We start from the raw sequence: 19,599 nt of genomic DNA on the forward strand, positions 1-19,599 counted from the left end.
AGAGTCAAAAAGAATGCACAGAGATAATAAAATAAAGAAATTGCTATTTTATTTTTTAATACAAGAATTCTGAAAAGAATGAAATTCTTATTTTCAATTTAATATTACAATAGTCGGCAAATACAAAGGAATGCAAAAAGGAGATAAAATACTGATATAATTGGACAAAAATAAAAAATTAATTTCTTTTTCAAATTTGAAATTCTAAATAAATAAGATTTCCTAGATACTTGATATGCAAGCAATGATAATTATTGATAATGGGGTAGTAAAATCGGACAACTCCGAGATAATCACCAGGTAATCGTAAAAGGACATAAAATACTGATATAATTGGACAAAAATAAAAAATTAATTTTTTTTCAAATTTGAAATTCTAAATAAATCAGATTTTCTAGATATTCGATATGCAAGCAATGATAATTATTGGTAATGGGATAGTAAAATCGGACAACCCTGAAATAATCATAAAAGGAGATAAAATACTGATATAATTGGACAAAAATAAAAAATTAATTTTTTTTTTTTCAAATTTGAAATTCTAAATAAATCAGATTCCCTAGATACTCGATATGTAAGCAATGATAATTATTGGTAATGGGGTAATAAAATCGGACAATCCGGAGATAATCGTCAGGTAATCCTACGTGTCCAAATTATCTTCTCTTTCAGAGTCGAAAAGAATGCACAGGGATAATAAAATAAAGAAATTGCTATTTTATTTTTTAATACAAGAATTCTGAAAAGAATGAAATTCTTATTTTCAATTTAATATTACAATAGTCGGCAAATACAAAGGAATTCAAAGGAGACTATAAATACTGATATAATTGGACAAAAATAAAAAATTAGCTTTTTTTTCAAATTTGAAATTCTAAATAAATCAGATTTCCACTCGATATGCAATGATAATTATTGGTAATGGGATAATAAAATCGGACAACCCCGAGATAATCGCCAGGTAATCGTACGTCCCTGGGCTTTCTGGCGAAAGGTGGGGAATCTCCGGTAGCGCGCTTTGACCAAGCGTTCGCCCGATGGTGTGCGGTGACATCGAGCCGTGTTTCTTCGCAGTTTTGGCAATTCGGCGCGAGTGCCGACGAAGAAGAGGAGGAGGAGGAGGAGGAAGAGAGATCCGGTCGCGATTGGATCCGTCGAACGTGTGTGTCATCGTCCGACAGGATCTGTCAATTAAAGGGCTTCGTGTTCGCTCTTCAAAATAATCGTGTTTAACGAAGGGTGCCGACGTCATTCCTCTTTCCCTATCCCGTCCCCGTCTCCGCTGCAAGATGTTGGGTCTGGTTTGCCGTCAGGCATTGCTGGCGAATACCCAAAAGTGAGTAATAAACCGATATATTCGCCAAATTATTCCATTTATTTTCAATCTTTTTTTTTCTTCGAGCGAACCGTGACCATCGTCCTTCCGGACGATCGATCATCGAGCTTCACAATACGGTCACCTTGGATAACCCAACCTGGCTCGGCGATTTTTTTCCTAGTTTGAGTTTGCGAAAAAATGTTAGCAACACGCTTGAACGATGTCTCTGTAAATGCTCGAACGTGCGACGTAATGTCGACAATGTCGACATTGTCCGGCTGAATGCATGCTCTTTTATTAGGAACGGATGTTCCGGCATGATGCGTCACGTCGTCGACGTAACGAGTTTAAAATCATATGTAAATACTCGAGTTGTCGCTGTTGAATATGTCACACGTAGTGCAACTGAAGTTACACAGAGAAAAATATCATTTTACTGCCAAGAAAAGTGATTGTTCAATTTATTTTTCTTTTTTTAAGGAATAGTTTTCTTCAACAAAGAATATATTCTTGATAATAGTCTTAAAATATACTCATCAAGTGTTAGAAAATTTCATTATCATGTACTCAAAAGAAGAATTTGTTTTCTCTTCAAGAATATTGTAAAGTTATATCAAAGAAAAATCAAACTTACTTTATGTGGTAGCAAACCAAATTTTTGTTTTAATTTAATATTCTTGACTAAAATACTGCAGTTACTAAAATTCAGAATATATTTAATTAAATTTAATGCTTGTAATGAATTTATAATATATTTGCGAATATACAAACTTATGATATACTTAAAAAAAATAATATTTACTTGAATACAGTCTTACTATACATTCTTCTCTGTGTATACGTGGTATGTAAAAAAGTCAATCGCATCGTGTGATTTCAACAGAAGTAACAATGCGTCTTTAATTAAGTTCGTTGTCTTCTTCGCGAGCAGACTTAATGTAAAATTCTTGGACTATAATTGGTTACTCAGCGATGGAGTATTTGCATTAGAATAGTTTCTTTTTCATCTTTCTTCAAAGATAAAAGGATAGGCATGAAAGAGAGATTATTCGGACCAACTGGAGCTTGGCAAAAGAATGCCATTTGTCAAACATAAGGACGTATCTTGACAGCTGACATCATCGTCGAGACCACATTTGACTCATATTTTACCGTTTTATTTCTTATGGCCTTACATTAATTTATAATTCTCGTGATCGAATACCTATTGAAGATTCAATAGTCGTATCTTTTTTTATATGAATATCTTTTTCAAGTAAAAAGATGAAATTCGACAATAGAAAAATTTTTTATTTAAGCGAAAAAAGGATGCTTTTTTCAATTTTTAATTTCAATTTCTATCAGACTTTTGTTAAAAGTACATATAATAATTCTAATGTTGATAATCATGCCAAAAATAATTAAAATTGGAAATGAACAATTGTAAAAAAATATCTCGAGTATTATGTAATCTCAATATTATTATGAGAACGGATACATCATCTTCTTGGAGATGAAATTTATGTTTGTTATACTTGTCACATTTATCTACATTAATTACTGATAACTACGCTAATTAGGGTCAAGCGAAGAAGACATTATAGTGTTTTTTTCCGCTTTGATGTTTTGTCCACGCGAATGTCTCAATCGTTCTCTCTCTCGTCTCTTCTAGTTCTGTGTTAATTGAATAGTTAAGATCAAAGAGCAATAGTTTTGTCAGCATAAGAGACATCTTACATGTGTCTTTATCTTAATACTTATCTTCAATACGGTTGCGATATTTATGAACGGAAATATTAGATAAACCACTTTTGCTTAAGTGTGATATAAATAAACAAGAGATTTGCCTCCAAACTCAAATATATATTTGATGACAACGATAAGATTGTTAACTCAAGATTTTACTACAAAGATAATTGGGTAAATATTTGAAAATCTTATCAGGGAAATTCTCTTAAGAGATGCTAGATAAATCTCCGTTTATCTGTCGATATATCTTTGTTCCGGAATTAAAAATAACTTTCTTCTCTCTCTCAATTATTATTATTATTATTATTATTATTATTATTATTATTATTATTATTATTATTATTATTGTTATTGTTATTATTATTATTATTATTATTATTATTATTATTATTATTATTATTATTATTATTTGTTTAACAGAGTCAACGCCAGGTGCTTAGGAGTTATGTTATTATTACTATTATTATTATTATTATTATTATTATTATTATTATTATTATTATTAATGTTATTATTATTATTTTTTGTTTAACAGAGTCAGCGCCAGGTACTTAGGAGGATCAATAGTGCCGGTGCCAAGCCCGCCGGAATTTCCGCTGGAAAATGAACCTATTCTCAGCTATAAGAAGGGCAGCCGGGAGAGAGCGGAACTGGAGAAGGTTTTGGGCAACATGGCCAGTGAATGCGAGGAGGTACCGTTAATAATAGGAAACGAGGAAATCAAAACGGACTTGTGCAAATATCAGGTCATGGTGCGTATATCATAGTCGTATAGGAACGAATTTGAACTTTTCCCTAATCGACCGGAATTTTTGTAGCCGCACAATCATAAGGAGAGGATCGCCAAGTATTATTGGGCGACGCCGGAGCTCGTGAAGAAGGCGATCGACGTCGCGGTGAAGGCTCAACGGGAATGGGAAAGGTGGCCGATCGAGAAACGGCTGGAGATGTGGCTGAGGATAGCGGATCTCATGGCGACCAAGTACAGGCAGTACTTAAACGCCGCCACGATGCTCGGCCAGAGCAAGACCGTGATACAGGCGGAGATTGATAGCGCGGCGGAGCTGATCGACTTCTTCAGGATGCACGCGTACTTCGCGAAGGAGAGCCTCAAGTATCAGCCAATCTCGCCGGATCGGCAGACCCTCAACTCGATGAGATATCGCGGCATGGACGGTTTCGTCGCGGCGGTATCGCCTTTCAACTTCACCGCGATCGGCGGCAACCTCAGCTACACGCCGGCTCTGATGGTTTGTAACGCAAACCATACTGTGACAGTGCTTTAATCGAGGCTCTCGCATCAATAATAAACGTATCATAAGCGCGTGTCAACATATACCGCGATTGCAGGGTAACGCTGTGCTATGGAAGCCATCCGATACCGCGTTATTGTCCAACTGGTGGATCTTTAAGATATGCAGGGAAGCCGGGGTGCCGCCTGGCGTGGTGAATTTCGTTCCATGCGAGGGACCCGTGTTCGGCGACACCATCACGTCCTCGCCTTATCTCGCCGGACTCAACTTTACCGGCTCGGTGCCGACGTTCAATCGTTTGTGGGCGCAGGTCGGTCAGAATCTCTCCAGATACAGGAACTATCCAAAATTGATTGGCGAGTGCGGCGGTAAGAATTACCACTTCGTTCACTCGAGTGCGGATGTGGAGTCGGTCATCAACGCGACGATAAAAAGTGCGTTCGAGTACAACGGACAAAAGTGCTCCGCTTGCAGTAGAATGTACGTGCCGGAATCTTTATGGGGTAAGGTGAGTGAAAATGCCGCCGGGTTCAATTTTAATGTTCATTTTTCGAACATGTATTATTATTATTATATTATTTTATTTTATTATATTTATTATTTTTTTTATTTTATTATTTATAATTATTATTATTATATTATTTTATATATATTATTATATTATTATATTATTATTATTATATATATTGAGTGATTTTTTTTAAAACACCATTTGTTCCAGGTAAAAGACGGTCTCTTAGATCTTCGCCAAAAACTCAAGATCGGCGATGTTCAAGATTTTACTGTGTTCACCGGCGCCGTTATAGATGCCACCGCGTTTAAACGTATTTCTGGTTACATTGATTATGCGAAAAAATCACCCAAGATGGAGATTCTCGGCGGTGGAGGCTACGACGATTCGTACGTTTTTGTATCGTGATTAATACAACCTTGATATCGTTATCTTAAGATGCGAATCTCCTTTCTAGGTGCGGATATTTCATTGAACCGACAATAGTGCAAAGCAAAGATCCAAAAGAAAAACTCATGACGGAAGAGATATTCGGACCGGTACTTACGATATACGTTTATAAGGATTCCGATCTGGACAAAACGGTGAAACTGGTAGAAACGTCCACACCATACGCTTTAACAGGCGCAATATTCGCGGAAGACGAGTAAGTAAGAATTATTGCCTGGTAATTGCTATATTTGACGTTCCACATGATAAAAAAAAACAGATGAAATATGTAATATTTTAAATTGCATGTTGAATTCTCTTAAATTTACACAGAAAAAAAATAAGTATCAAATCAAAACTTATATACTTAAACTAACGCGTTCATCGTTTCGCATATATACGCAACAATTTATAATCTTTTCAGAAGAATTTAATAATTTTAAATTTCAACAATATTATAATATTATTTTATAATATTGTAATTGTTACCTCAAGAATATATAATTATTTAATTCTACTTTAAGAAAATTATATTATCTTTGATTTAAAAATGTTATTTTCTGTCCAACATTGTTTCTTTTCTATTCAAGAAATTTAAATTTTAAATCATATGAATATATTTTTCTTGATTAAACTATGTTATTAAAATGGCTTCATTCAAGTAAGCAATTTTTTCTTTAATTAATGCGATATAATCTCATTTCAAGATTGCCACGTCAAAACTAAATATATTTTCAAAACAATAATTTTGTTTTTTTCTGTGTGCTGAATTTATATATTTATACATAGAAAAAAAATAAGTGTCAAATCAAAATTTATATACTTAAACTAACGCGTTCATTGTTTCGTATATACGCAAAACAATTTATAATTATCTTAGAATTTAATAATTTTAAATTTCAACAATATTACAGTCTTATTTTAATATTGTAATTGTCACTTCAAGAATATACGATTATTTAATTCTATTTTAAAAAATTCTATTTTAAAAAAATTATAATCTTTGATTTAAAAATGTTATTTTCTATCCAACATTGTTTCTTTTCTATTTGAGAAAATTAAATCTTAAATCATAAAAATATTTTTCCGGATTGAACTATATAAAATGGCTTCATTCGAGTAAGCAATTATTCAAGCAATTATATTTTTCTTTAATTAACGCAATGTAATCTCATTTCAAGATTTCCATGTTAAAATTAAATATATTTTCAAAACAAGTATGTCCTTTTTTCTGTGTAAGTATGTATTGTATTGCGATAAAGTAAATTTTTTTTCCTTTATTATTGCAGAAAATGGGCGAAGAAGGCACTTGAGGATTTAAAATATACTGCCGGTAATTTTTACGTAAACGACAAATCGACCGGATCCGTGGTCGGCCAACAACCGTTCGGTGGCAGTCGAATGTCCGGCACAAATGACAAAGCCGGTGGACCGCATTACGCTCTTCGCTGGGCATCTCCGCAATCTATTAAGGAGACCTTTGCGCCCATACGAGAATATGATTATCCGTACATGAGATGTTAAATACGGATAGTTTATTATTGTATATTCATCGACGTGATATTTGGTAATTTAGATTGGCGATGGTCGCGCGCGTCGTAAATCGAGAAACGCTCACGTTTGCAATATCTGATCGGAAAAGAACTGGATCAAAGCAGTATACTGCAGTATTAATATATTCTACATTGACTCGATAAGTGAAAAAAGGTTTCGAATGAAGTGTATAAGTTCATAAGACAGCGAAAAACTCGTACAAATATTGTTAATATTATTTGGAAATTAAATTTCTTGAGGAAAGCAAATCAAAATTTCATGATTACAAGCATAACATGAAATGTTATATATTGCACATTCTAAAATGAAATTTAGTTAAACAATATTGTCAATCAATCAGAAAAAACAAGAGAAAATGAAATGAGATAAGAATAAAGAAAGAGAGTAAAATAAAAAATAAGCGATAAAATCTTAAATATCAGATTAATTTAGCGTGCAAAAAATTGAAAAAAAAATTTGCGCTTTACGTAGGCATTTTGTCTTGATAGAAAAACGCAGTAAATTCGCAGTTTTGTGATGCACAATAGAGACACGACTACATTTTTTAGATGAACTTTAGATGAATTAATATTTTTAATTCAAGGAGTCTCACATACACACACGCAGCGTTGTAAGCGAGTTATATTTAATCGTCTTCGAATGTTTCTGACATGGCTTCGCGATGGATATGAATGCGATGATCAGTCTTGCTACCCGCGGACATTGCTTCGTAAGAGCGTTATATACGGATTATTCGCCGCCAGTACACATTATTAAGGTATTATCTGTGCATTTTGAAAGCACAAGATCTCTTCATCATGACACACGATCCATTTTCTTTGTGTCTCTCCCTCTCAGTACAATAATACTTTTATAACTCAGGTTTCGAGGCGATTATGCTAGAGGAAGAATAAGAGTAAGGCGATGTGTTTATTTATCAAGGTACTTTGATACATGCCGTATAAGAAATATCTACATAATCTCTCATAAAATTATAACCGATACTGGATATCGCTAAGTGTCTTCAATGTTGATGAGATAAAGTAAATATTAATGTGATTCATAAAGCGTTTCGGCTTGAAGATCCTGTTTACACGGCGCGATAATATATTCAATATTTTTTTTTTATCACTATTAGGAAAATTGTGTGATGCGGGTATGCAGTGACTTTGGTTCCTTTTTAATGTACTTTGTAAGATTGTATATACAGAAGACGATCTCTGTAACAGTTAATAGACCTTTTAGATACATCCATAGATCTGATATCATCGATTGTCCTACGGTATCGTTCACAATATGTGGCTGGGACGAGATCGACGCGATTTCTACGAGTGATGACCGAGGACATAGTAATTGACAATATGTTGTTAAGCGTTATTTAAGTGTACAATAGCAATAAAAAAAAATATATATACATATATATATATATATATATATATATATATATATATATATATAAAATAATATGTACAGGATGAATTTTATTTCCCGTGTCAAACTTTTTATCATACGAAGAGTTCAATCAAATTATGTGGTATGGATTTATTATTATTATTATTAGAGCTAGTATTATTATTATTATTATTATTATTATTATTATTATTATTATTATTATTATTATTATTGCTATTATTATTAAGAATGTATTTCTTATGGAACAATTATGTAATTTTATTTTAAGAAGGAAGAAAATTTTTTGCTGCATACTTTTAACGTATAAATCAATAAAAATTTATGAATCATAAAAAGAAATTTTTATGATTTAGGATTTGAAATAAAGTTTTACATAAAAAATTAAAATGTTAAATTTCAAAACTGAATTTTTAAGTATGTATACTGCTTAAATATATCGAATATGTATACGTAGCTTAATAATAATAATAATAATAAATATAATAATATATATATTTAATAATAATAATAAATCCATATTACATAATTTGATTGAACTTTTCTTGCTTCGTGCCTTGTCAGAGCTGGAATAAGGAAACGCGCCATTTTTTGAAATGTCGGATGTGACATCACGCGGAAGAAGCGTCACCTCGAAAGCTGAACCGGTCTTTCTTCCGTGATTCCACGCGTAGGAAAGAAGTGATGTGAGTGTATTCCCGAAATTTTTCAATATTATCTCACGTATATGTCATAATAAGGAAACAATTTTTACATGCTTTTTGTTGAGCTATATAAGACGTTAAAAAATCTTTTATGAGGAGAAAATATTGTCGGTTTTAAAATATTTTATGTATCACATGTACTTGTTAGGTTAATTATAACCCTCAATATTTGATCTAAATATCAAGAATTATTGCCTCTTCTAATATTCCTAATGCAATTTCTACATTTATATAATTAATAACAATTAGGAAATATTTAACATTATACAAGTATAGTGATTTTATTGATAGGATATTGGGCATAGTAGTTACCTAAATATTCAACAATATTTTCAACAAGCTAAAGTGTTTTAAAATAATTATTTTGTTTTATCTTTATATATATATATATATATATATATATATATATATATAATAATATTATATATATATATTTTTATATATAATAATATTATATATATATATATATATATATATATATATATATACATATATATAATAAATTATTATAATAATAAAACGTAAACGTAATAATACTAATAATAAATATTATAATAATAATAATAAACGTTATTATATATATATTATAACGTTGTTTTATTATAATAACGTTTATTATTATTATTATAATATTTATTATTAGTATTATTACGTTTACGTTTTATTATTATAATAATATATATTTAATTTATATAGGTTTTATATAAGTATAATAATATATATTTAATTTAAATTATAATAATATATTATTATAATTTGTTATTATTTTAATAATAATTAACGATATATTATAACGTTTTTTTTTTAATTATAGAATGGCGGACGCTGCTCCAGCCGCACGCGGAGGCTTTCGTGGGGGTTTCGGTTCTCGTGGAGGTGATCGTGGAGGCTTGAGAGGCCGAGGTCGCGGTAGAGGTCGAGGACGCGGCCGTGGACGCGGCAAAGAAGACAGCAAGGAATGGGTCCCTGTCACCAAGCTTGGTCGTTTGGTCAGAGACGGCAAGATCCAGTCCCTCGAGCATATTTATCTATTCTCCTTGCCTATCAAGGAGTACGAGATCATTGACAAATTCCTTGGACCGGATCTAAAGGACGAGGTTTTGAAAATCATGCCGGTGCAAAAGCAGACTAGAGCAGGTCAACGTACACGTTTTAAGGTAAACTTGGTCTTTTTCTTTTTTTAATTAAAATTGACAGAAGAAGAAAAAGATGCGACACAATCTAATACTGATTAAAGACTAAAAAGGATTATAAATGATATAAATGATTAAAATTAAATATTTTAATTAAATAATTAAATATTTAACAGATTATGAATGATATAAATAATTAAAATTAAATATTTTATATAGGCTTTTGTTGCCATCGGAGACAGCAATGGTCACATTGGATTAGGAGTGAAGTGCTCCAAAGAAGTAGCCACTGCTATTCGCGGTGCTATCATTCTGGCCAAGCTCTCCGTCGTGCCTGTTCGACGCGGTTACTGGGGTAACAAGATTGGCAAACCCCACACAGTGCCATGTAAGGTGACTGGCAAATGCGGCTCCGTGCAGGTGCGGTTGATACCAGCACCCAGAGGTACCGGCATTGTGTCTGCTCCGGTTCCCAAGAAACTGCTTCAGATGGCTGGTATCGAGGATTGTTACACCTCAGCCAGGGGATCCACCTGTACGCTCGGTAATTTCGCTAAGGCGACTTACGCTGCGATTGCCAAGACGTACGCGTACCTTACGCCCGACTTGTGGAAAGAACAGGCTCTGGCTAAGGCGCCGTATCAAGAATATGCCGACTTTCTATCGAAAACTCACAAAGGAGGCGTTAGAGCGGCCGAAGTTGTCTAAATAAACATCCTCCACTCCCAGGAGAACTACTTGCAAAAATTATAAAATGGATTTTGTTATTTTTCTCCCACGTTTTTTCGATTCCTTAAAAGTTAACGTATTGTATATTTTAAGTGATGCATATGTTTATTCAAAATTAAGATGTAAATCTTTTAATTTTCAAAATTAAGCTGAAAATCTTTTAATTTATCAGTATGTTTTGTTGACAGATATCTAGATTTTATTTTATATGATATCTATTATTTTTTAATAACGCATCTTTTTATTCTAAAATTTATATGATGCTAGAAAAAAATTTTCATAATAATTAAAATGTAAATCTTAATTTTTAAAATTAAGCTGAAAATCTTGTAATTTATCAGTATGTTTTGTTGACAGATATTTAGATTCTATTTTATATAGTATATATTATTTTTTAATAACGCATCTTTTTATTCTAAAATTTAGATGATGCTAGAAAAAAAATTACGTAATTCTAAAATTTATATGATGCTAGGAAAAAGTTACATAATAATTAAGATGTAAATCTTTTAATTTTTAAAATTAAGATGAAAATCTTGTAATTTATCAATATGTTTTGTTGACAGATATTTAGATTCTATTTTATGTATTATTTATTAATAACGCATCTTTATTCTAAAATTTATATGATGCTAGAAAAAAATTACGTAATTATTTTAATTACTAGTATTCGTATTTTTATTTGTAACAAATCTAATTTTCGAAATTTTATGCCATTGCAAATATGACAATTATAAGTCGATTCAGGGAATCTGCGTTGAAAACTGTATCTAATGTCCAAATGACGTCACTGACTACTTATACCATGGCGAGCGAGGTATATATGTGGCATACAGTTCATATATATGGAATACATAATCAAATAATGTAGAGCTAGACGCGATTCTTCGCATCGACCGATTCTACTTCGCTTGGGAAAAGCGGGAATATGAGATACGAGATTCCGATTGCACTATGTTGATCGTATTGAACCACGTAGGACGGACTCTTCCAGCTCGCGCTCCTGCTGTCATCAACCCGAGTCAAGTCCACGTAAACATCGCGCCCGCTTGACGCCTCAAAAAGCTCTGATTTCAGACGTTATCGCGCTTATCAAGCTTAACCGCAATTTCCGATAAACACCAGGATGTTCAAGAAATTCAAAGATAAATTAGCGGAGGAAATGAAGCAATCGCCCGCCAGGTTACAGGCGAGCGTTCAACAACTGGCGCAGGTTGGCAGGTTTTGTTTGACGTTTTTTTGACACAGTTTAAATATAATTGACAATCAAGTAACTATCATTGACTTGACGTCGATCTTTTTTTTTTATTGTTATATTTTATAGGCTGTGGTATCACCAGCATTATCTAACAGCTCGATTCAGGAAGTGTCAGCGTCAAGTGACAATTTCAGCTTGACAGAAGATGGAGATGGTAAGCATATTTATGTTTGCATCTAAATCACTTAATCCAGGTAGAACATGAAACTCATAATGACATCATTATGACGTTATCATGATTTTATTTATCATTTAAAAGTTACCTAAACAAAAATGATTAAAAAATGAGTTAAAGATGGCAAAAAGAATCATAAATTTTTAAGTTCAATAATCACATGATATAATTTTAAAAAGATTATGTTGCTTAAATAAAATTAAAATATACACGAATAATTAAATAAACAAGTAATTGCGTAATATATATAAAAAATGATATTATTATGATTGATTCTTAAGATTTCATACGCGAAGTATATATATTCTCCAACAGAGTTTGCAGAATTGTTTAATATCAAAAATAAGTCATCAAAACATTGCCAAAAGTATATCAAATGAGATCATTATGATTTTTCTAAAATGACTTTTAGGTGACGTCATAATGATGTCATTATGAGTTTCATGTTCTACCTAGGTTAATATTTAACGAATTGTTCGAAGATTTCAAATGTTATCAAAAACTGAATATTTAAATAATTTTCAACTTTGATACGATATATTTCAGACAGATATATAAGTGTTCTCTTTCTTTTCTCTTGGCGACATATCTTACATGTATTTTACAGATTTAAATTAACACATGATATTTTATTTACAGAAACACCAAAGAATACTCCAGCAAAACATAGTTTCCAAAATGTTGACCTAATGTCACCATCCCCAAATCGTGTGGAGATCTCGAGAAGATCTTCGGTGAGCAGTGTCACTAGTGATGCATCTTCGTTGTTTCCAATGTACGAGAGTCCTCCAAATCTATATCACTTACAGGTTTGTTTTTTAATTATCTAGCAAATTGTTAATAATTTTTTATTAAAACTAAAAGTTTTAATTTTACAGTCAGATATGGATCAATCGGCCAGCGAAGTAGATGATAATATTAGTCCTCATCTTGATAGAGTTACAAAGGATCAGTTATATTCCGCTTATCGAAAGGTACAAACAAAGTATCATAAATATCGTGGTAGATATACTGATCTAGCTACTCATTATCGTGAATTGGACAGAGTAAAAAGCAAGCTGGAATCTGTATTAGTTGAAACACAGGATAAAGTTCTAAGGAGAATAACCGACCTGAAAGAACAATGTCAATTAGAACAACAAGCAAAAGCTCATTTGGAAGAGGCATTGAGAAATGATATAGAAGAGAAGGATCACATTATAAATACATTAAATACAAAAATAAAATTATTACAAGCAAGCGGACCAATTTTAGACAATTCAGTATCAGAAGAAGGAAAGGAAAATTCTAAAGACAATCTAATTGATCTGATCAATGAGCCGTCTAATGGGGATGAGAATAACGCTCTGTCAGCAGAAAATGCTCAGTTAAAGGATAAGTTAAAAAAATTGGAAAATCTTGTTTTAAAATATAAGGATTCCTTGAAGCGTAATAAGGAGAAATTTACTGAAGTGATGAAGGAGAAGAGTACTTTGGAGAACGATTATACGGCACTAACAAATTCCACTGCCGAAAAAATAAATGCGATGGAAGTTGAATTGAGTACAGCACATACTAAGATTGAGAAACTAACGGATCAAGTGAATATTCTGCACAAACGCGAGGAGGAATCGGCAATTTCGTTAGCCGAGAATAAACTTTCGGTTCACAGGGAACTTGAAGAGAAGGAAGAACACATCAAACAATTACAATTCGACCTGAAACACACGATTGAAGATAGAGAGAATTTAAACGAAATTATAGTGAAATATAAAACTGAATTAGGTAAATTGAAATCTTCGCATACTACAACAGATAAGGACACAACGACGCATGAGACTAAGGAAAAGGCTATAAGACATCGCGACGAAATCGATCATAGCGAAGAAACGAGATCAGGAAAAGATGAGAATATGTTGGAGGAATTAACGCTTCGTTTGAAGGACAAGGAAATGGAATTCCAAGAATTGCAATGTAAATTAGAGGAACTGGAGAAACAAATTGTCGAGTATAGACATGACAAAGAAGCGTTACACGCCCAACTGACAACTTATAAAGAAACATACTCGGAATTAAAGGATGAATACAATGCGCAAAAAATTATCATGGAAGAGAAACAGAAAGATGCTGATGCGACAATCGAGAAACTTCAGGCTACGGTACAAAGCGTCGACAAGGAATTGGAGAACATGAGGAATGCATTAATCGACAGGGATCTGGTGTGCGAGAATTATAATAAAAAGATACAGCAGTACACAGCTATGCTCGAAAAGACTAAACATAAACTGACGGAACAAGAGGCACAGATAAAGTCTCTTAAAGTCAAATTGGAAGACAAGACGGAACTCTCGGAGACGCAGAAGGAGTTGGACAATAAAAAGTCAGAATTGAGTGCGGTACAAAATGAGCTCGAATCTTGCAAATCCACGATCGACGATCTTAAAAATAAAGTCCAAGCGGATAATTCGGCTTTAAGTTTACTGAAAAAAGAAAGGAGCGATTTGATAAATCGTCTTGTTTATTACAACGATTGTATGCAGCGTTTAAAGCAAGATTGCGTAAATGTGAAAAGTGTTGTTAAAGAAGAATTCTTAAATCAAAAAGCCGAAATATCGAATCTGAACGTGATTCTTGCTATGTCTTTCGTAAAACTTGAAGAAGAAAACGTGACACTCAAATCCGAAGTGGATAATTTGCACTCGAAAATCAAGAATATGGAACAATTCACATCTAAAGCAGTAGAACTGCAATCGGAATTGGCACAAGTTGTAAATCTCAAATCCATTTTGGAAGCGGAACTGAAACAAACTAATGAACAATTGCAAGAAATGACTTTGAAAAGTGATCAGTATGACGAGCTGAAAGTAATGAATAGTAAATTAACAGCCGAAATTGATAATCTTACTTTTAAAGTACATGATTTGAAAGAGGCCTCGCATCATTTGACGGAATCGCAACAAGAAGTCAAGGTTTTGCAGGAACGATTAAGAGTGTTAGAAAATCTTGAGTCTGTAAATCACGCATTATCGATAGAAATTGATGATTTAAGAAAGAAGCACACCCAAGCCAGTCATATCTTTGAAGAAGTGGATGAATTAAATGTCAAGTTACGCGAAGCGACCGATATTATTAATTCATTGAAGTCGGAAAACAGCGATAAGGATGCGCTTCGAGAGGAATTGCACGCTTCAAAATTGGAAATTGCTCGTTTAAAGGAGGACCTGGTCGAGAAGGAAGGTGAAATAAAGGAACGCGATGCTCAGGCACAGAAAATCGAAGAATCTCTCAGGGATTATCAAAGTTTGAAGGCGGAATATCAAGCAGCGAGTGAAAGTCACGTAAAAGAAACTGCCGAATTAATGAAAAATAATAAAGAATTGCAAGAAACGATAAATGTTAAGCTTGTACAATTAAAAAAGATGAAAATGATCAAAGAACGACAGAATAAAACGACCGAAGAGATGAACGCTGTACTTGACGATCTGAAGAGTAAACACGCCGAATTATCCAATATGCTTGAAGCTTCTGAAAAACAAATAGAATCGCTGAAATTGGAAAATGCCCAGCTCGCGGAGATTACTTTGGAGAATAAGGATTTGAAGGATAAATATAACGATCTTTTGAATCGCAATCGAAAGCTATGCGAAAATGAAGAGGATCTGAAGCAAAAAATCGGAGATTACGAGAGGGATATTGAAGAATTACGGAGAACAACGCAAAATTGTGTGGAATCGTATAAATCTCAATTAAATGATCATGACAAGGAAGTGGAACGTCTGAATGTTGAATTAACAGCCGTTAATACGCATCTTGAATATAAAAAGACAGAATTAAATTCATTAAGTGAAATATTGACGATCACTCAGAGACAATTGCAAGAGGTTCAAGAAAAACTTGACGAACGAAACAACGAATTGCATGATAAAGTTTCCAAATTGGATGCAGCTGCAACAAGTGGTAATATTTTGAAAGAGAAGAACGAACAGCTTCTCGTGGAATTAAAATCATTGAGAGATAAAGTTGCAAGAATGAAAGACATAGAAGATAAAAACGTAGAGCTCAAATCGGAACTCAACGATTTCATCCAAAGGAATTCGGACACAGAGGCGATACGTTTGGAATATGATAAATTGATCGCCGAGCAGGCGGCCTTAAAAGATAAAATGATCGAATTAGAGGATCTAAAGTCTTGTAACATAGAGTTGAAAAGCAATGTAAATAATTTACAATCGAAAATATCTAGTTTGAACGACCTACGCACAGAAAATAGCAGATTGCAGTCAGAATTGGATGCCTTGCAATCCGAAAGGAATTCGTCGACGGAATTGGACGTCTTGAGAAACCTATTGACCGAGAAGGATGCGGAGATAAGATTATTAGAGGACAAAAATTCCAATATGTTGCAAGAGATTGGAAACTTAAGACAGTTTTCGCTGGAAATCGACGAAAAAAAAAAGGAAGTCGATTCGCTGAAAAATTTCATCGCACCGTTGGAAGGGAAGATCGTTAGCCTACAGTCGGAAATTAATTCTCTCGCGCGAATGAACGATACATTGCGAGAAGAATTAGAAATCGCTCGTAACGATACAAAGTGCCAGCTCGATAATGACAAATTGCGAGAGGAGAATAAGAGATTGGAGGCGCAGCTCGACGAAGCGCTGATAACATTCCAAGCGAAAGAGACGCAGATGACATTGATGAATAGTGAATTGAAAGCTCAAACCAATCAATTAAAAGGAGATTTAAAAACTAACGAAGAAGAACAAGGAATGAGGCTGAAGCAATTGGTGAAAGAGTTCCAAGCTCAGTTACACGATAAAGAAGAGGAGCTCCAAGCCGCGTTGGAGAAACGTTTTGGTAAAATATGTTTTATTTAAAAAAAAAAAATATATATAGGGTCTTCAAAAAGTCCCGGAACATTAAAATATCTCGAAAACGATCAACGGTAATGAAAAATATGTAAGGAACAAAGTTGTAGGACTAAACAAAATGTACCTAATGATGATAAGAATTTGACCTTGGATGAAGTATTCAAGGTCATATGAAGATCAAGTTGATTTTTTTAAATGGGACTCCCCATTTTTTATTGCATATTCTTATAGCTTATTTCAAGAGCTTTCCAAAACACTATAATTAAATTAGTTTTCATTAAGTACTTTCCGAGTTATGAGGCTTGAAATCGCTTCTTAATTTTACATGAATCGTAAAATGTCTTGTAAAATATTAATTTTTTTATTATCTTACCTTAATACTTTTATATACAAAATAATAAGAGGAATTAATTGGTGTAAAGAAAACACATAGTCGTTTCGAAAAAAAATATGTAATTTGCAATTAACAGTTACATATTTTTTTTTCGAAACAACTATGTGTTTTCTATACACCAATTGATTCCTCTCATTATTTTGTACATAAAAGTATTAAGATAAGATAATCGAAAAATGAATCATCCAAGATAAAATTCTTATCATCATTAGGTACATTTATTTAGTCCTACAACTTTGTTCCTTACATATTTTTTATTATAGTTGATCGTTTTCGAGATATTTTAGCGTTCCGGGACTTTTTAAAGACCCTGTATATGTGTATAAAATGAAACAATCTTGAAATATTTTTTTCAAGATATATAACGCATAAATATTTAATTTTTATAGATCGCCAACAGAATTACGAGTCGAATCTTGTGCAACAGTATAAAGAACAACTAAAAGATTGTCAAATAGAATTGACAGAGAAGTCCGAGCAACTTGAGAGCCTTGTTCTAGAGAAGAAAGATGCGGAGACGGAAAAGGGGAAGGATATCGATCGCTTGGTGGAAATGATCGCACAGATTAAGAAGGAGCATAGCAACGAAATAAAAGAAATAGAAAAAAAATGGAAAGCCATAGTGCAACAGAAGATAGATAATCTGCAAGGTAAACACGACGAGGAGTTAAACGAACTTACGAAGGAATGGCAGAATGAGAGAAAGGTAAGTTTCACACAATCCTGAATTAAAATATAATTTGATTTAGCGCGCTTGTTAGAACTGAATGTGCATTATTTTCCAAATGAGATGATTATTCGTTCATGCACGTTTTCGCGTATATGTATTTCTTTAAATTTAATTTTTTAATTTGCGTTTATATGTGTTCGCATTATTTTCAGCTTGATGTACAAACCGAAGCAGCTTCCGAGGTAAAGCTTATTACATTTTATTTCTTTTTTTCTTCAACAGCTATTGCTTTTTTTTCTACATGTATAGCAATTAAAATATGAATTGAGATGAAATTAAAATTTTGCACAGGAATTAGAGAGCACATCGCGCGTGGCGATGGCCGCGATACAAACGAGCACCGGTTCAATTCACACACTGCAACAGACTTTGACATCTCAAAGACGAGAGATTGCAGAGCTCAGAAAGCTAGTAAAACTCCGGCACGATACGTTGGAGGATTCGACAGAAATTGAGTATCTTAGAAATATTCTATTCGAATATATGATGGGAAGGGAGACCATGGTACTTGCCAGAGTGATTGCCGCTGTTGTTAAGTTCGACCAAGAACAAACCACAAAAATACTTAAAAAAGAAGAGGACAAACTGACTCTGGTAAGCACAACTGTAATGTGTAATTTTGTCAGGGTTGGGTAATAATTAGTTGATTAGTTAAAAGTTAAAAAAAAGGTTAAAAAGTTAATAATTTTTAACTCAACTTAGTTATTTATTTAAAAAGAGTTAACTTTTAACTTTAACTAGTTATTTTTAAAACACATAAACTTAAACTTATTAACTTTCTCTCCAAATTTATTTGATGATTCATATTATTATTATTTAGAGTAATCTAATTTTAAAATTACAATCTAATTTAATATAAAGTGAAATAATGCTTTTCAAAATTTTAACTTTTATCTTAACTAACGTTAATTTAATCTTAACGTAACTTTTATTGAGTTAATTTTTTATTTGTATAACTTTTAATATAACTAAATTAATTTTTTAACCCATTAACTTTAACTTAATTTAGTTTAAAAAAAAATATAAACTTACCTAACCCTGAATTTTGTACGTAACATAATATGACTGACGCATCTACACATTTTTTTTTCAGTTTGGGTCGCTTGGTCTTTCATAGTCCGAAATGTACTTTTCTATATAGAGATGCACAATGTTCCATAATTGATGCGATTTCTATATTTCTATAGGCCATTAATAATAACGTGAACAGCTTTAGTCTGATATATAAAGAGGAAAGCAAGAGAATTGTACAAAATAGTAAAAATATCTACTCTTATAATTTTTTATAAATATTAATTTAACAGAATGTTATATAATACATACGCGAGCGAGATAAGGCTTATACGATATTATGCAAATATAGATGATTTATAAAATGTGTCCTTACTTTTCTGGTCTTTATTGCATAAAGTATATCATATTTGGTCTTTATTGCATAAAGTAT

The 19,599-nt window shown here is 32.6% G+C and overlaps 3 protein-coding genes across 4 annotated transcripts; all 3 read left to right on the top strand.

Moving 5' to 3' along the window:
* Positions 1 to 1,014: 1,014 nt before the first annotated feature.
* LOC105250811 (delta-1-pyrroline-5-carboxylate dehydrogenase, mitochondrial) lies at positions 1,015 to 6,862 on the top strand. Its single transcript, XM_011257102.3, has 7 exons — positions 1,015 to 1,336; positions 3,582 to 3,798; positions 3,865 to 4,296; positions 4,397 to 4,807; positions 5,021 to 5,199; positions 5,268 to 5,456; positions 6,529 to 6,862. Exons 1-7 carry the CDS (start codon positions 1,290 to 1,292, stop codon positions 6,761 to 6,763), a joined length of 1,710 nt encoding a protein of 569 aa, XP_011255404.1. The 5' UTR covers positions 1,015 to 1,289; the 3' UTR covers positions 6,764 to 6,862.
* A 1,909-nt stretch (positions 6,863 to 8,771) lies between these two features.
* On the top strand, positions 8,772 to 10,774 carry LOC105250813 (40S ribosomal protein S2). Its single transcript, XM_011257103.3, has 3 exons — positions 8,772 to 8,868; positions 9,701 to 10,043; positions 10,239 to 10,774. Exons 2-3 carry the CDS (start codon positions 9,702 to 9,704, stop codon positions 10,725 to 10,727), a joined length of 831 nt encoding a protein of 276 aa, XP_011255405.1. The 5' UTR covers positions 8,772 to 8,868; position 9,701; the 3' UTR covers positions 10,728 to 10,774.
* Positions 10,775 to 11,509: 735 nt separating this feature from the next.
* LOC105250827 (golgin subfamily A member 4) lies at positions 11,510 to 19,575 on the top strand. Of its 2 annotated transcripts, XM_025414367.1 has the most exons (8): positions 11,513 to 11,961; positions 12,073 to 12,160; positions 12,821 to 12,990; positions 13,060 to 17,017; positions 17,815 to 18,131; positions 18,308 to 18,337; positions 18,447 to 18,749; positions 19,249 to 19,575. In XM_025414367.1, exons 1-8 carry the CDS (start codon positions 11,875 to 11,877, stop codon positions 19,270 to 19,272), a joined length of 4,977 nt encoding a protein of 1,658 aa, XP_025270152.1. In that variant the 5' UTR covers positions 11,513 to 11,874; the 3' UTR covers positions 19,273 to 19,575. The 2 variants fall into 2 exon arrangements, with proteins under 2 accessions (XP_025270154.1, XP_025270152.1); XM_025414369.1 differs by lacking the exon at positions 18,308 to 18,337 and having other exon boundaries at positions 11,510 to 11,961.
* Positions 19,576 to 19,599: the final 24 nt, after the last annotated feature.

The sequence above is a fragment of the Camponotus floridanus genome, unplaced genomic scaffold (genome assembly GCF_003227725.1).
Source record: "Camponotus floridanus strain SB8 unplaced genomic scaffold, Cflo_v7.5 scaffold8, whole genome shotgun sequence".
In the NCBI taxonomy this organism is placed as follows: Eukaryota; Metazoa; Arthropoda; class Insecta; order Hymenoptera; family Formicidae; genus Camponotus; species Camponotus floridanus.